The sequence below is a fragment of the Giraffa tippelskirchi genome, chromosome 7 (genome assembly GCF_054371585.1).
Source record: "Giraffa tippelskirchi isolate mGirTip1 chromosome 7, T2T-mGirTip1v1.2.pri, whole genome shotgun sequence".
In the NCBI taxonomy this organism is placed as follows: Eukaryota; Metazoa; Chordata; class Mammalia; order Artiodactyla; family Giraffidae; genus Giraffa; species Giraffa tippelskirchi.
In genome coordinates this window covers 77,164,547-77,183,383 of record NC_137281.1, presented here as the reverse complement: position 1 = coordinate 77,183,383, position 18,837 = coordinate 77,164,547, and the positions used below count along the sequence as shown (strand labels likewise).

At 36.9% G+C, this 18,837-nt stretch overlaps 1 protein-coding gene across 6 annotated transcripts in view; it reads left to right on the top strand.

Annotated features, from left to right (window-relative positions):
* HOMER1 (homer scaffold protein 1) overlaps positions 1–18,837 on the top strand; it is a 213,948-nt gene that overhangs the window by 93,843 nt on the left and 101,268 nt on the right. For all 6 annotated transcript variants that reach the window (XM_081505966.1, XM_081505965.1, XM_081505964.1 and 3 more), the window contains exons 6-8: positions 11,406–11,562; positions 16,791–16,901; positions 17,510–17,590. In XM_081505966.1, coding sequence (XP_081362092.1) covers positions 11,406–11,562; positions 16,791–16,901; positions 17,510–17,590 — 349 coding nt within the window. The remainder of the gene's footprint in view (positions 1–11,405; positions 11,563–16,790; positions 16,902–17,509; positions 17,591–18,837) is intronic.

The following is an 18,837-nucleotide window of genomic DNA, read 5'->3' as shown; positions in this document are numbered from 1 at the left end:
ACTAGGCTCTTTAAATACTGTTTATAAACAATACAGAGTTACTCTCCTTTCATTTAAGAGGTATTTCTTTCCTTCTTTTAAAAGGGTAACTCATATTGTATCAATAAAGCATTTGTTTCTCAGTGGAACTAGCTTGGGTCCAGTGGGCTGGCATGAGAGCATCTAGGTTCACAAATAGATTGAAGTCCATGGTGGCTGCTTCTGCGTTCACGGGTGTGGAGGGGAGTGAGAAGAGAAGGCAGGTCCTTCTCAGGCAGGTCCTGAGACCAAGCAGCAGTGTCTGGGGTGCTTGCATCAGCCCTCCTACTTTCATAGCGAGGGAGTGACCTCCCTACCAAGATTAATGTGGAGAAGTAAGCCTGTTGCAACCTATTCTTAAATTCTCTTTTAAAAGCTTCTCTGGATATTTTTCATGGTTTTACATAATTAACATGATTATCAGGAAGTATATACAAAGAACTATCTTTTCAGAGATTGATAGTGGATGCTGGACCAGGAGGTAGGGAAGAAAGGCAGCTTTCTTCAGTCCTGTAACTAACCATTCATGTATAGGGTTCACTCCACAGGTTAAATACGCGCAGTGTTTGTGCCTAAGACTCTTATTATTTTGTTAGCCTATCTGTTAGATAGTACTTCTGAAGAACTTTTAGATTTTACACAACTAATTTAATGAAGTTTGCTACTTTCTTTCTGATGTTAGGTAAAGAAAAACAGTAAAATTCCAGTTTAAGGAATGTTTCAAATGATGTTTTTGGAGTGTTTTGCACTCCCTCATCTGACTTCTAGAGCTGAAGCCAACAGGAAACCAACTGGTCCTTTTTGAAGGGAAACTTTACCAAACAGTCACAAGAATAAAGAATTATTTTGCCCTTATTCCAGCTACAGACATGAGATCATAGTGGTATTTCAGTATCTCTTCTGACTCACTGATGTGTCCAGCTAAACAGTTTCTTCATGAACAGTTAATGTGAAACTATCAAAACTGTACCTGTAAAAAAGGACCAAATTAGTAGCCAGAGAACCCCAACATTTATTGCACAAGTATTCTGAAATGTAACATGTCAATTTAAAATTTTGGTATCAGAATTAATCCCAAGGTATTCATTACCACTAAAAATCAGTCTGTGGTTGGGAGGAATGTGATATCTTAGAATTGTAGATTAAAGCAAGGAACAATGTTTTTGCAAAATTGCAAGAATGTGCCAAATATTTAATATTATATGTAAGGGCCGATCACATCTGAGATAGCTCACATGTGGACCTTCCTTCGGTATGCTCTAGAATTCATTATTAGCCGAAATTGTGGAGGATATTCTAATATACTGAATGGTGAAAGGAATATATAAAGAAGCTATAAAGAGAAAACAGAGCAGATTGACAAAAAATCAAAAACATTTATTTCCTGAGTTGTGCTCTAGAAAGACACATTATTAAAGGAGTAGCTTATAAAGTACAGGAAGCAAGAATGTTCCCAAAGATTCAGATTTACCAATAAAGATGAAATTTTGGTTGATACTGCAAAACTGCCTTAATGACACATACTTATTTACCTTGGAACCAAGTATAAAAAAATGCAGAAACACAAAAATTTAGCATTGAACTGCTCTGCTATAGTATTCATTTTGGGCCTATTAGGTCTCAAATTGTTACAGTTTACTGTACTTATGTGCAATACCATAAAAGTATTTGATGTGACAATTTTTTCAGCATTTGTTTTTTAGTGCACTCAGCAGTACTTTGAGGCTCTGCAGAGGAAATAAGAAAAAGGTTAATGGGAACCCATTGATCAGCTTCTCTGTGGCTAGACATTTGAGGTTCAGAACATGTTCAAGGATATGAAGTTACAGCAAATTATAGTATTTCAAAGCTTTGTATGTTCATCTTTTTGTTTCCTGTTCCAGGGGCGTTGTTTAATTTTTTCCTGCCCAAATCAACTTTGGTTACACCTTGTCTATGTCCCATGTCTTTCCTTTGTGTATCTTTGCCTCTCTAATCCTATTTCTCCTATCTGCTTCTTATCACCATCTCCAGTTGCCCTCACCTCCTTCCTTTTTATTTCCAGCTCTTTTATTTGTGTCACAGCTGTTCTGTTTCCTGCCCACCCAGTCTCTTCCTATGCCAATAAATACAGAGTGGAGTAGCTTAGAGACCATTCTACCCATTTTAAGAAGACCTGACTTTCCAGCTCTTATTATTTGTAGTCCCACAAGTCACAGAGTATCTAGGAGGGCTTAGAAGGGCCTTTTTTTCCCTTTTAGTTGTGTGATGTTTTTCACTTGAAGTATAATATATAGTAAAATTCATCTTTTCTAGTATATAGTTGTATGAGTCCTGACAAATGTATGCAGTGGTGTACACATCAACACTATCAAGGTAAGGAAAGGTTCAGTCACCCCCCTCAAAATTCTCTGCTGCTCATTTGTAGTCAACCTCTCCCTGGTACCTCAGCTTCTAAGCAACCAGTTAATCTGTTTTTTTGTCCCTCTGGTTTTGCCTAGGGCTTTCCTGGTGGAGCTTGGTCGGTAAAGCATCAGCCTGCAATGCAGGAGACCTGGGTTCAGTTCCTGGGTTGGGAAGATCCCCTAGAGAAGGAAATGGCAACCCACTCCAGTATTCTTGCCTAGAGAGTCCCATGGACGGAGGAGCCTGGCAGGCTACAGTTCATGGGATAGCAAGAGTTGGACGTGACTTAGCGCTATCTTTCTTTTCTTTCCTTGTGGCTCAATTGTAAAGAATCTGACTGTTATGCAGGAGACCTGGGTTCGATCTCTGGGTCAGGAAGATCCCCTAGAGAAGGGAATGGCAGCCCACTCCAGTATTCTTGCCTGGAGAATCCCATGGACAGAGGAGCCTGATGGGCTACAGTCCATGGGGTTGCAAAGAATTGGACACTACTGAGCTACTAATACACACATAGTTTTGCCTTTCCCCTAAAGTCATGTAAATGGAATCATATGTTAAAAAAAGAAGGAAATAATGTAGTGTATAGCCTTTTTTTCTTTTTAAAAAATTGTGGCTAAATATATATAACGTAAAATTTATCATAGTCAATATTTTAAGTATACAGTTCAGTTCTTGCGTGCTCTGCTGCTGCTAAGTCACTTCAGTCGTGTCCGACTCTGTGCGACCCCATAGACGGCAGCCCACCAGGCTCCCCCGTCCCTGGGATTCTCCAGGCAAGAACACTGGAGTGGGTTGCCATTTCCTTCTCCAGTGCATGAAAGTGAAAAGTGAAAGTGAAGTCACTCAGTCGTGTCTGACCCTTAGCGACCCCATGGACGGCAGCCTACCAGGCTCCTCCGTCCATGGGATTTTCCAGGCAAGAGTACTGGAGTGGGGTGCCATTTCCTTCTCCGTCTTGCATGCTCAGTCATGTCTGATTCTTTTTGAACCCATGGACTTAGCAACTAAACCACCACCACAGGTAACTTATATAGGTGAAATCATGTAGTATTTGTCTTTTTGTGACTAATTGAGTTCATGTAGCATGATGTACTCAAGGTTCTTCCATACTGTAGTATGTATAAAAGTTTCCTTACATTTTCAGCCTCAGCAACATTCCACTGTATGTATGATGTATATACCACATATTTTGTATCCATGAGTCAGTGGACTGTTGGGTTGCTTCTGTCTTTTGACTATCATGAATGATACGGTATTGAACGCTGTTGTACATTTTGGATATTTAACAATAATTGGAATTACTAGATCATATGGTTATTCTATTCTAAATTTTTTGAGGGACTGCCACACTATTTTCTATAGCAACTTTACCATTCCCACCCATAATGCACAAGGGTTCCAATTTCTTCACATTCTCACCAACATTTGTTATTTTCTGCTTTCTGATAGTAGCCATCCTAATGGGTGTGAGGTGGTATTTCACTGTGAATCTGATTTGCATTTCCCTAATACTAGCAAGGTTGAACATCTTGTTAATTGTTTACCGGCCATTTGTGTAGGAGAAATGTTTTTTCTAGTCCTTTGTCTGTGTTGTGATCAGCCTACTTGTTTTTTGTTCTTGAATTGTAGGAGTTCTTCATATATTCTGGATATATGTTTTGCAAATTTATTTTCCAATTTGTAGGTTGCATTTTCACTCTCTTGATTGTATCCTTTGATGCACAGAAGTTTTAAGTTTTGCCATAGTCCAAATGTATCTGTTTTTTCTTTTATTGCCCATGATATATCCAAGAAATCATGTACAGTGTTATGAAGCTTTTCATATATATTTTCTCACAAAGAGTTTTATAGTTTTAGCTCTTATGCTTAGGTCTTTGATCCATTTTTAGTTATTTTTTGCATATGATGAGAAGCACAGAACTAACTTCAGTCTTTTCCATGTGGATATCCAGTTTTCCCAGCACCATTTGTTGAAAAAATTTCATTTTCCCGTTGAATGGCCATGGCAACCACAGATGTGAAAATCATTTGATCCCATTTGTGAGGGTTTATTTCTGGACTCTGTTCCTTTGGTCTATGTGTCTACTTTTATGTCAATACTAGGTTGTTTTGATTACAGTAGCTTTGTAATGAGTTTGAAATCCGGCAATGTGAGACCTCTAACTTTGTTCTTGATTTTTCAAGATTGTTTTGTCTATTCAGAATTTCTTGAGATGCCCATGTGAATTTTAGGATGGATTTTTCTATTTCTCTAAAAAGCACTGTTGGGATTTTGATAGGGATTACACTGAATTTGTAGATCACTTTGTGTTGTATTGACATCTTCGCAATATTAAATCTTCCAATCCATCTCCATGGTATGTCTTTCTGTTTATTTGTGTCTTTAATATCATTCAGCAACTTATTTTCATTGTGTAGGTCTTTCACCTTCTTGGTTAAGTTTATTCCTAAATAGTTTATTCTATTTAATACTGTTGTGAATGGAATTGTTTTCTTAATTTCCTTTACACATTGTCCAATATCTATAGAATCACAACTAATTTTCGTGTGCTGATTTTTATATCCTGCAGCTTTGCTGAACTCACTTGTTAGTTCTAATAGCTTTTTTTTGTGGAATCTTTAGGATTATCTGCATATAAGATCATGTCATCTACAACAGAGGTAATTTTACTTCTTCCTTTCCAATTTAGATGCCTTTTATCTGTTAATCGCCTAATTCCTCTGGCTGGGACTTTCTGTACCATATTGAATTTTAAGTGGTGAAGTAGTAATCCATCTCTTGTTTTCTGATCTTAAAGGAAAAGGCTTCAGTCTTTCACCTCCGAGTCTGATATTAGTTATGTGCTTTTCTTATATGGCCTTTTTATGTTAGGAAATTTCTTTCTATTCCAAGTTTATTGAGTGCTTTGAATCACAAAAGGGTGTTGAAATTTTTCAGTGCTTTTTTTTTTACATCAGTTGAGATGATCATGTGGTTTTCTCCTTCATTGTTGCTAATGTGGTATCTTATATTGATTTTTGTTTGTTGATCCACTCTTGTATTCCAGAATCTCTTTTCATTTTTTAATCGTGTCTTTCAAAGAGAATGTTTCAATTCTTATTCAATTCTCTTTTCTTAATTTTTAAAAATGGACCATCTTTTTGGTGTTGTATCTAAGCAACCTTTGCCTACCTGAAGGACACATAGAGTTTTCTCCTATGATTTCTTCTAGAAGTTTATATTTTGATTAATTTTTATGTAAAATATGAGTCAAGATTCTTTGTTTTTCCTTTTGTATGTAGTTATCCCGTTCTTTCAGTACCATTTGTTTAAAAGACTATTCTTTGTCCTTTGGGTTGCCTTAGACCTTTAATTATAACTATCTTCATTTTAATCATTATCAGATATTTTCGTCTTTGTGGAGATCCAAGTTTTGATTTTGTATCATAGTCTTCCACCTGAAGAACTTCCTTTAATATTATAGTATATGTCTGCTGGTAGTGAATTCTCTCAGCAGTTGTTTGTCTGAAAAGCTGTTTATTTATTTCACTTTTATTTAGAGAGTTATGTGTGTAAAGTTCTGAGTTGAGAATTGTTTTCTTTCAGGAATGTCACTCCTTTGTCTTCTGAATTACTTAGTTTGTGATATAATTGTTACTTTTGTTCCTCTGTGTGTAATATGTTTTTGAGCTTTTTGGATTTGTGACTTAATGTATTTTATTATTTTTTGAAAATTCTTAGCCATTAGCTCTTCAAATATTTCTTCAGCCTTTTTTTCTCTTCTCCTGGGAGTCTAGTTACACATTTGTTGAACAGTTTGATATTGCCCCACGTCTTATATGTCCTGTTTCTTTTCATTCTTTTTTCTATTTGTGTTTCAGTTTGGATAATTTCTATTTGTCTGGATTCAAGGTCACTGACTTATGCATCTATTTCAGGTTTACTGATGAATTTGTCAAAAGAATTCTCATCTTTATTATATTCTTTACTTCTAGCATTTCCATTTGACTCCTATAGTTTTCATGTCTGTTGAAATTCAACATCTGACAATGTAGGATATCCTCCTTTTCCATTAAAACCTTTAACGTAGCTATTTCATATTCTTTGTTTTTGAAAATTTATTTTTAATTGGAGGATAATTGCTTTACAATGTTGTCTTGGTTTGTGCCATACATCAACATGAATCAGCCATAGGTAAACATATGTCCTCTCCTTCTTGAACTGCCCTCCCATCTCTCACCCCATCCTACCCCTCTGGGTTGTCACAGAGCACCGGATTGAGCTCCCTGTATCATACAGCGTATTCTCGCCGGCTGTTTTACTTATGGTAATGTGTATGTTTCAGTGCTACTCTCTCAATTCATCCCACCCTGTCCTTTCCCCACTGTGTTCACAAGTGTGTTCTCTATGTCTGCATCTGTATTACTGCCCTACAGATAGGTTCACCAGTACCATTTTCCTATATTCCATATATATACGTTAATATATGATATTTACTTTTCTCTTACTGACACATACTTCACTGTGTATAACGGGCTCTAGATTCATCCATCTCACTAGAACTGAATCAAATTTGTTCCTTTTTATGGCTGAGTAGTATTCCACTGTGTATATGTACCACAATTTCTTTATTCATTCATCTGTCAGTGGACATTTAGGTTGTTTCCCCTGGCTATTGTAAATAGTGCTGCAATGAATACTGGGGTACATGTGTCTTTTAGAATGTGATTTTCCCAGGATTTATGCCCAGTAGTGGGATTGATGGGTCTTATGGTAATTTTATTCCTAGTTTTTAAAGAAATCTCCACACTATTCTCCATAGTGACTGTATCAGTTTACATTCCCACCAACAGTATTCCTTGTTTTGACAAATTCTACATTGGTGTTGTCTATGGGTATGACTCTGTTGATTGCTTTCTCTCTTGGCAATAGGTTTTTTCCCTTGCTTTTTTGGTATGTCTTATAATTTTTTTTCTATTGATTGCCAGAAACAAGGCCTTCAATGAAGATAAATAGTATTTCCTCCTGGAGATAGGCCTGATTCCTCTGCTAGCCTGTATGTATGAAGGTTAAGCTGGTTACTCAGGGGTTGACCTGGATTTGGAATTTGTTGTTGCTATGGTTACCACAGTGCATCACGGGCTTTAAACATGTCTAGCATTTCCTTGTGTGTAGAGTTGGGATTTGATTGCCAGAAGGTTTTCTTACTGTTTCTGCTCCTCCCTCATCTTTTGGTCTTTTCTGTGTACCTTTGCCTCAGAGATGGTCTGTCTCTTGACCTCTCCCCAATAGATGGCTGCTATCAGCTTGGTGGTAGAGGACAGGTTAAGATTCTCAATTTTCCTCATCCACTCAATCTTAGGCAGGCACTGAAGCCCAGGGTATCAGGGTAGGGTTTTCTCAGTGATCCTGTCCCTACAAGTAGCAGATGAATTCATCCTTGTAAACTTGAGAGTCTTAGGTAGGAGTTTCCTGCCCCTTCCCCCAAGGTTGGAGAACTCTAATGGTCTCAGACTATTTTTTGTCCTTTTCACGGGCTGTTTTAGGGTTTTATTCTCCTACTTTTCCCCTGGCCATCACAGGTCTTCATCTGTGACTGAAGAGGTGATGGTAACAAGATTTTCTCCCCTTCTCCCATGGCTTAAGGCTTTGTTTCCATAGAGGAAAAGGGTCCTGACCATGCTTAGTGGCTTGTCCACAGTGATAGCCTCTCCCTTCACCCAAGGATCCCTGGAACTTCTGTCACCGCGGAGTTTAGGGCCCAGCATAGTAGCACATGGATGCATTCTGGTTCACTCACCTGGAAGCTCTCCAAACCTCATCCCTTTGGGTTTTTATGAAGGCTCCATCACACAGACGTAATTGATTAAATCATTGGCCTTTGGTGTTGCCGGTCCCTCTTCCCTCCCTAGTAATCTAGGATTGAGACTGAAAGTTCCAACTCTTTTCACATGGTTGTTTCCCTTAGCATTCAGTCCCCTCATCTTTAGGGCATCCCCGCAAATCATCTTATTAACGTAAACACAGTTGTGGCTGAACAGGGCTTATTTATGACTAACAAGACGCATTTCATCTTTATGGCTTTGGATCAGTTTCAGAAACTAAGGACAGAAGACCACATATTATTAAAAAGATACTCCCATTGCTCTTATTGCTTAGGAAATTCAAAGGCTTTGGGGGAACTATTGAGCTAGGAACCATAGACAAAACTAAAATATATGTCTATTATGAATCACAGTATTTTAGATACATAGTGTGTTTAAGCTATACATAGTGTTAGTTTGTTTGCTAGGGCTGCCCTAACAAATATCACAGGCTAGGGTGGCTTAAACAGTAGACATTTATTTTCTATAGGCCGGAAGTCTGAGAACAAGTTGTTGACGGGGTTGTTTCTTGAGACCTGTCCCTGACTTGCATGTGGCTTCTTCAGTGTCTTCACATGACCTTCCTCTCTGCATGTTTGTGTCCTAATCTCTTTTTATAAGGACACCAGTCATTGGATTAAGGATCACCCTAATTACCCCATTTAATTTAACTACTTCTTTTCAGACCCTGTCTCCAAGTATACTCATATTTTGAGATACTGGGAGTTAGTACTTCAACATATTCATTCATAAGTGAACACTGTTCAGCCCATAATGCAAAAAATTGAGGGAAAAAAAAAACAATAGGAAATGTAGAACTTTCTGTGATGATAAACAGTTCTGTATTTTTGCTTTCCTATATGGTGGCCACTAGTCACCTTTGGCTGTTGAGTATACGAAATGTACCCAAATGGATTGAGAAGCTGAAATTATTACTCTGTTTGGTTTTGAGCACTTTAAATTTAAATGGCCACATGCAGCTAGTGACCAACATTTGGACAGTACAGATCTTAACTAATGTCTTCATTTGACATACAAAGAACTGAAGATCGAAACAGTTGAGAGACTAATCTGATGTCACACAAATAATGATTGAAATAATTGCAAAGTAGGCTGAGTTTTCACATTCTTAATGGGTTTTTCTACCTACAGCTTGTAAAATAAAACCTAGAGAAATAAAATGTAAAACACTTCCATCTTTGTTCTTTTTCCTTTTATAAAGACAGGATAATCTTATGTTACAACTGAGAAATTTTCAACATATGTGTTTTAGAAATATTCAAAATCATTTCTCTGCTCTTTAATTTTTAAGAGGTTTGATATTTGCGTAATCAAGTGTCTAAATAGTTTAATAAGACTTTTGTTGTCAGATTGTAGAGTATATTTAAATAAAACTAATTTCTGTAGCGGAAAAATTGGTAGATGGTTTAAAAATCCGTATTCAGTTAGGGCAGATGAATCAGAGCATACTTGATCAGAAAATCTGAATCTGAAAAATCATTCCACAAAAGAAGAAATGGGAAGTGCTTTCTCTTTAAAGATAGAAATGGGTTGTTAAATTAATGTGTGTTGGTCACTCAGTTGTATCTGACTCTTTGTGACCCCACGGACTGTAGCCTGCAAGGCTCCTCTGCCCATGGAATTCTCCAGGCAAGAATACTGGAGCAGGTTGCCCAATGCAGGGTTGAACCCGGGTCTTCTGTATTGCAGGCTGATTCTTTACTGTCTGAGCCACCAGGGAAGCCCTGTTAAATCAGTAACTTGTTTGATTTTGTCCTTTCATGTTGGACGAAATTTTTTCTGTAAACTTCAGAAAAAATGTTTCCATTTAAAACTAATTTTAGTTGGGAGGGGGTTCAAAAGGGAGGGGATATATGTATACCTATCACTGACTCATGCTGAGGTTTGACAGAAAACAACAAAATTCTGGAAAGCAATTATCCTTCAATTAAAAATAAATAAATTTTTAAAAGATGAATAAATAAAACTAATTTTAGAATTACAGAAAAATTGCAAAAACTGTACAAAGAATTTCCATATACCCTCACCCAGCTTACCTTCATGTTAACATTTTACATAGCCATAATATAATTTTCAAAACCAAGAAATTAACGTTGATACAATATTACTAAGTAAACTACAGATCCTAATTTTCACCAATGTCCCTTTTATGTTCTAGGAACCCATCTGGATTCCACGTTGTATTTAATTATTTAATTATTTCTTCTAAGTCTCCTCCATTCTGTTTCTCAGACTTACCTTTTCTCGACACTTTCGAAGTGTGCCAGTCAGTTTTTTTGTAGAATGTTCCTCAGTTTGGGTTTATATGTTTTTTTCAAAATTGGAATGATAGTTATGCATTTTTGGAAAGAATGCCACAGAAATGATCTTGCTACACTGATAATGTAGTCTTACTGGTGATGAGCTTAGAAATATTGATGATTGAAACGCTTTCTTTTATGCTATATATATTAAGATTACTATAAAATATCAATCCACCGAAACATTTGCTCCATAATGCAAATAACTTCTCAAAAACTAAAACTCTGATTAAAGAAAGCTATTATCATTACTAGTTAGTTAATGAGATGAGGCTAGTAGAATTTCACTAATAGGAATAAGTTGTTCAATAAGGAGAAAGAGAAGCCGCCTTTTTTTCTTTGAAATTAGGTAATTCTTTCTTCATTGGAAAGTTAAGAAAGGAATTATTGAGACGGGCCTTCTCACTTAACAGAATTGTCTTTGTAATAGAAAATTGTCTTTGTTGAGATACTTAACTCTGGATAACTTAACGAGTAGAACATAAAATGAGGAAAAAGTGATTGGTTTAGTTTTGTTCTATAAGTGACACTGGAATTCTCTCAGAGTTATTAGTACCAAGTTCAATTTATTGCAGGAGATTTTTATAGTTGGGGCATTTAAAAACTCTGAATAAGATAAAATAAATTAACAATTTCAAAAGAAATACTTATATTTATTTATTTGATAGGTTTTATTTACCAGGAGCATTTAAGTGAAATATTTGTGTTTTTATTCTTTGGGGGTAGTCTTTGAAACATTTTTGAATTATAAACCAAATCTTAGAACTGAGTACTGCTGTCTCTTTCAAGTAACAACAGTCAGTGTAATGGGTAGAATTTTCTTTTCTTTTACTTTAGTTCAGCAATCAGCAAACACTGGGAGGCTGAACTGGCTACCCTCAAAGGAAACAATGCCAAACTCACTGCAGCCCTGTTGGAGTCTACTGCCAATGTGAAACAATGGAAACAGCAACTTGCTGCCTATCAGGAGGAAGCAGAACGGCTGCACAAGCGGGTGAGTGCAGGGCTGCTATCTGTAAGGATTTACAGCCGACAGGTTTCCTTAACTTACATGCAGATTCAGCACAGGGACCTCTTCTGGAGATTTTTGTTGGTTATCAAAACATATATATGGGTTGTACTATATGCGGGTTTATTGGTTAAGAAAACAATTTTCTGCAGTTTCCTGAGAATGAAGGAATTTGGACAGTTTTGGAGTCCAAACACCCAATTTCACATTCCTGTTGTGCCACTTGTTAAGCTGTCTGACCTTTGGTAACTTATTCCCCTCTTTCTGCTCAGTATTCTTATCTGTCAAATAGGAACAATAATATAGACTCTGTACAATTCCTGAGAAAATTGAGATACTGAACTGACATGTAATTACACTGAAGCCATGATAATGCTTTTATTATTTTACTTTATTTCTTAAAGAACAATTGAAAAATACAGGTAGAAAAGTCTTTATAAAAGTTAAAGGTAATAACTTTAATTAGAAATATGGGGCAATAATACAAATATGGGGCAGTAAAAGAAAAATTAATATCAGGAGACCAAACAGTTTCTTTTTTTTTTTTTTTTTTTTGAATCTTCAGAAAGCCATGGCTAGCCTTCCATTTTATTTTTTTATTTTTTATTTTTTTATAAATTTATTTATTTTACTTGGGGGCTAATTACTTTACAATATTGTAATAGTTTTTGCCATACATTGACAAGAATCAGCCATGGGTTTACATGTGTTCCCCTTCCCGAACCCCCCACCCACCTCCCTCCCCCTCCCATCCCTCTGGATCATCCCACTGCCCCGGCCCCGAGCCCTTGTCACATGCATCGAACATGGAATGGTGCTCTGTTTCACATATGACAATACACATGTCTCAATGCCATTCTCCCAGAACGTCCCACCCTCACCTTCTCCCTCAGAGTCCATAAAATTGTTCCATGCATCTGTGTCTCTCATTCTGTCCCGCATATAGGGTTATCGTTACCATCTTTCAGATTCCATATATATGCATTAGTATACTGTATTGTTGTTTTCCTTTCTGGCTTACTTCACTCTGTATAATGGGTTCCAGTTTCATCCATCTCAGTAGAACCGGTTCAAATGTATTTTTTTTAATGGCTGAGTAATATTCCATTGTGTATATGTACCACAGCTTCCTTATCCATTCATCTGCTGATGGACATCTAGGTTGCTTCCATGTCCTGGCTATTGTAAACAGTGCTGCGATGAACATTGGGGTACACGCGTCTCTTTCAATTCTGGTTTCCTCGGTGTATATGCCCAGCAGTGGGATTGCTGGGTCATATGGCAGTTCTATTCCCAGTTTTTTAAGGAATCTCCACACTGTTCTCCATAGTGGCTGTACTAGTTTGCATTCCCACCAACAGTGTAAGAGGGTTCCCTTTTCTCCACACCCTCTCCAGCATTTATTGCTTGTAGACTTTTGGATAGCAGCCATTCTGACTGGTGTGAAATGATACCTCATTGTGGTTTTGATTTGCATTTCTCTAATAATGAGTGATGTTGAACATCTTTTCATGTGTTTGTTAGCCATCTGTATGTCTTCTTTGGAGAAATGTCTGTTTAGTTCTTTGGCCCATTTTTTGATTGGGTCATTTATTTTTCGGGAATTCAGCTGCAGAAGTTGCTTGTATATTTTTGAGATTAATTGTTTGTCTGTTGCTTCATTTGCTATTATTTTCTCCCATTCTGAAGGCTGTCTTTTCACCTTGTTTATAGTTTCCTTTGTTGTGCAAAAGCTTTTAATTTTAATTAGGTCCCATTTGTTTATTTTTGCTTTTATTTCCAATATTCTGGGAGGTGGGTCATGGAGGATCCTGCTGTGATTTATGTCGGAGAGTGTTTTGCCTATGTTTTCCTCTAGGAGTTTTATTGTTTCTTATAACGAATTTTTTAATCCAAAGTATATGCATTCACCCAACAGGAAGCCAATGCCACTAGCTTCTTTTTTTAAAAATGATTTCAAAGAAATGAACTCCATAGACATTAGGAAATGGACTTAGTATCAGAGCAGAATTTGAGGAGTGTAATAAGACCTGGATGACAGGGGAGGTAAGATTGAAGTTAGAGACAGGAGGGAAAGTAAGAACCTGAATAAATACCTTTCTATCCTAAGTTTAAACTTAACTCATGACGGGGAGAGGGAAGTTGTTGTTTAATGAGGATAGTGTCCCCTCTTGCAAGATGAAAAGCTCTGGAGGTCTATTTCACAGCAGTGTGAATATACTTAATGCCACCGAAGTGAAAGTGACGTCGCTCAGTCATGTCCGACTCTTTGTGACCCCATGGACTGTAGCCTACCAGGCTCCTCCATCCATGGGATTTTTCCAGGCAATAGTACTGGAGTGGGTTGCCATTTCTTTCTCCAGGGGATCTTCCCGACCCAGGGATTGAACTCAGGTCTCCCAATACCACCGACCTATACATTTAAAAATGGTTAAGAGGATAAATTTTTACCGTGTTTTTCATTGTGTTTTTTTTTACCACAATAAAAAAACCCAACACCTCAGGGTAATTGACTTATAATCCAAAAAACATTCATTGAGGAGTGAGCTGTCCTTTTTATGTATTCCCTGACCCTGAGAATTTTTTGCTTTAAGTAGTCAATTAAATTTTAAAAGAATTTATGAAACAAAGTATTTTTATTTACTCACATAGTTATAATTTCCAGTGCTCTTCTTTCCTTCCTGTAGATCTGAATTTCCATCAAGTATCATTTCTCTTCAGCCTGAGTAACCTTCTTTAGGATTTTTTTGTACCTCAAGTGTACTGGCAACAAATTCTCTCAGCTTTTGGATATATGTATGTGTATATAGAGAGATTTTTATCTTTACTACAGGTTGTGTTTTCCTATTTCTTCATATGTCTAGTCACTTCTGATTATATATTGATCATGGTAAATGAGATGATGTTATAGAGCCCATAGATTCTGTTATCTGTCTCTGAATATTTAGTGTTAATTTTTGTTTTAGCAAGCAGTTAAATTACTGGTAGAGTGTAGTCATCCTTTAGTATCTGATGGGGATTGGTTCTAGTCTACCACCCCCTGCCCCACCTCACAGGTAGTAAAATCCATGAATGCTCAAGTTCCTTCTATAAAGTGGCATAATAGAGTCATCCCTTTGTATCCATAGGTTCCACATCCAGCATGAGTATGGAGGGCTGGCTGTACTTTGAAGTTTTGGAAGTGTAGACTTCTGCTTTAGTATTTGGTTTATCTCCATTTTGTTCTTAATTCAGGAGGATTTTTTGAGTCCTTGGAAATCTTTATTTCTAAGGCATAATCCTCCGGGGTTTCAGTGGGAAGCTTGAAGTGCTTACTAAGAAACCTAATTTGGTGTTGACACTAACCTCAAAGTGTCTTCTCTGTGGTGAGCACTACCACCCCTTAACTCTTTTTCCTTCTTCTAGCATTTCTCCCACACCCCTGAGCCCCTGTGATTCCTACTTTTACATGTTTACTTCAGAAGTCAGCGGAAGATTTGAGGGATGTCTGTTTGCTTTTTAAGAGGCCTTTTTTCCATATAGTTCCCTGAATTTCTATTTGCTTCAATTGTTCTAAGGCATCCCCAACTCCTCAGACTTCTTTGGGAAAATAAGAGCTCAGATTTTTGCTTGCATTCTAGTCAGGCAATGCAGGCAAACTGCACAGTGCCTGCAGGCAAAAAGATGTGTAAATGTGTATCTCACTCAGTAAGATGCTTTCTTTCGGTCTTTTGCCCAATTTGGTCACTCACCAGGGCCTTCTAACAGTTGATGTTTACATTTTGCCCATGATTTTGTTATCTGGGTGAAAGTTAATCCAGTAAAAAATACTCCAGCCTTATCAAGGCTGGAACTGCTCATGAGGAATGTATTGCCTAATGCACAAAGAAAACTAATATACGTTAGACAATAGGGAAAAATTCCCAAGATTTTTGAACAGATGTTCAGTGTTGTGGACCAGAAGACAGGAGAACCTGAGCACTGAGGAGGTAGAGATGGCTTTCTAGAGCAGGGCATTCTAAGCTGAGTACTGGGGGATTGGTTAGTTCAAATGGTTTTCAAAGGTAAGAGAAGACATTCTAGTTAAATCAACAAGGTGGATATTAGCATGGTTTGTTGAAAGTTCATACATACTAGGCTTGAGCAATGAGATGTTTACATAGTTTGCAGCTAGCTTTTGGAGGACTGAGGGTTTAGATTTGATGCTGTGAGAAAGATGAGCCGTTGAGAGGCTTTTAGTGGGGCAGTCACACAATGAAAGATGGGTGTTAGCAGTTTTCAGAAGACATAAAAATAGACAGAGGATATAATTAGGTCCAGTGGCAGGCCGTTGGTTTTGTTTACACCTGTATGACAAGGGTCTGCGCAAGGCTATTAGAGCATGAATAGAAATCAAGAAAATGATATGAGAGGAGAGTGACAGAAGGTGGTGTTAATTCAATATTTGGAAAATGTGAGGGAGAGAGATTTGCTGTTTCCTTAATAGTCTACAATTTATTGTCTTCTAATCAATCAAAATGTATGAGCTCCTGACATGTAGAGAATTTTGATAAGGTGTGTGTTTTTATGTTGACTTCTGTCTGTTTTGACTGTAATTTTGGATGGCATAGCGTTTAAAGACAGTGCCCTTCTCTGTTCTTTAAAAAAATAGCAAGTGCGCATTAAAAGTTAAGTTGCTGTCTGGGCCCTCAGTAAATTTGTACTGCAGAGAGAACTCTTCTTTGCTGTAAGAGACCCTACTGATGTGAAGATATTCTAGCGTCAAGTGATTTAAGTTGTATTTTAAGCATATCTTTTCTTCCAGATTCCTTTACATTTTAGAAGTGTGTTTGAATATTTTCTCACTTCTGCAAGGCCAGTTTTCAGAACCCATATTTAATTTAAAGGCTACAGATGGAGGGCAGATGGCTGGTTTTGAATTTGTTTTCAGAAAACGTTTTTAAAGAAGACTTTTATTATAGGGGTTTTCTACTGTCATTAATCACTTAATTTAAGTTTTCCTAACTTTTTCATCACCAAGTCTAACTATCTTCTTTGTCTTTTTCCTTAGTCCTAAACTGATATTTTTAAAGAGTCAATTCTACTCATTCTACCCTGTCTTAATATTTCTCAAAGTTAATTTTCATATATTGATTCAAAATTCATTATACACCTATGAAGGACTTACTGTATGTCTTCAGCAAGAAATCCTGTGAAATTGTCATGATTTAGTTTACGTTCTCATTTGATTTTAGGTGACTGAGCTTGAATGTGTTAGTAGCCAAGCAAATGCAGTGCATACGCATAAGACAGAGCTAAATCAGACAATACAAGAACTGGAGGAGACACTGAAAGTGAAGGAAGAGGTAATTTGCTACTTCTCACTCATCTGTAATCTCACTAAAATATGTGTACAGTATTGGAGTCTATATCCGATTTAAGGGTATTTTATGCAATAAGGTTGTGGGGTGTTTTTAGGGTGAAATTTTTCTGAGTAATACTAAGCTTGTTCACATTTTCCCTATCACTGTGTCTGTTGTTATGAACTATGGTGAGGCAGTCAGACTGAGGTACTGCCTCTTTCCTTCTGTATGAGAGTTGCATTCATACAATCAACAGAAAACCATTCGAAGTTAAATGAATTTTACAAGCGGTTGCTTTTTCTAGTTTCCAGTCAAAAGATTTAATACCTCAGGAAAGAATTATATCCACAAAGCTTGAAGCAATCTTAAAATGTTCAGATCGCTGTTTCTAAGCAGTGCTGTACCAAAGCCACCAAGTTGACTTGCTGATTATTCTGTGCTAGACAGCATACCCATTAAGATGAATTTATCCCTTGAAATCAGTATAATGGAAATTTTTTTAACACCCTTTTTCTAAGGACTGGGACAGTAATTTCAGGGAAAAATAAGACCTTCTCTTTCCTTGATATAGTTAAAATATTGTTGTTAAAAATATTGCACTATTTTTCTAGGAAATAGAAAGATTAAAACAAGAAATTGATAATGCCAGAGAACTGCAAGAACAGAGGGACTCTTTGACTCAGAAACTACAGGTGAGCTGTAATAAAATTTTTATTCATTTCTGCATAGAAAATCATCAATCTTTCTTTCATATAGTAATGACTTTTTTCCTTCAACTCAGTTTTGAACGTTTTGTCATTTTTTTTTTCTAGAACTTCTGATTCATGCCTGATGGTTGACTTTTCAAAAATTACTTGATTCATCTAAGTAGCTTACCATAATAGATGATGATTTATAAATTCTTTGTGTTTAGTAAATTATTTTAGAAATGTCTACTTTTAACATAAAAAGTGCGCTAAACTTAAAGAAAATGTCTCAAATGGAGTATATTCAAATAGTTTAGGAATTCTGCTCATCTTTTTCGACACTGAACCTAATATATGAATTACAGCAGTAGTTGTGCCCTAAGGGTAATCAAGACAGTGTTCTTTTCCTTTCTTTGCTCTAATTAATTTTACTCGCTTTTCTCTGCATAAATAATATGCTTCCTGACTCTTAATTCACATACATGTATCCTGGGTCAGTGGTAGGGAAGATTTTTTTCAAAATTACAGCCAGAGTCTCCTCCCGTCAGCCCAGACACTTTTCTTATTCCTCCTAACCTCAAGAAGAGTTAGGACCACTTCAAGGTTTGGAGTAGAAACAAATATAAATATGTATAGAGTGAGAAATTGGGGACAAAAATTGGTAAGTGGGACCTGCAAACCTAGGATTGGAAAGAGTACCTAGATTGTAATAAGAACAACCAATGTTTATTGAGTGCTTACTATGTACCAGACACTGCACTTCGCTTATGCATTTAATCCATGTAGCAGTCATATGAGGAAACTAAGGCTTAGATAAGTTAACTTGTTCTACCTGTTTAAATGAGCACAAACTCTGACAGTAGAGACATTTCATAAAACAAACAAGTTCTTCATATGAAACATTCCCCTCTTTTTCTCCCATCACTGACTTTCAGCAGTCTAGGAAAATGAAGTTGCTTGTTTTGATCTGCCCTATTAAATATCGTTTCTATATTTTAACCATCTGTGTAGGTTAGTGGTTCTTAACTAGGAGTAGTTTTGTGCACTGGGGAACATACATCTATATGGGGGGACAGTTTTGATTTTTACAGCTTAGATGGTGGAATTGACCTCTAGTAGGTTGGGGCTTCCCAGGTTGCACTAGTGGTAAAGAATCCACGTGCTAATTCAGGAGACACAAGAGAGGTGGGTTCTGTCCCTGGATCGGGAAGATCCTCTGGAGAAGAAAATGCAACCCACTGCAGTATTCTTGC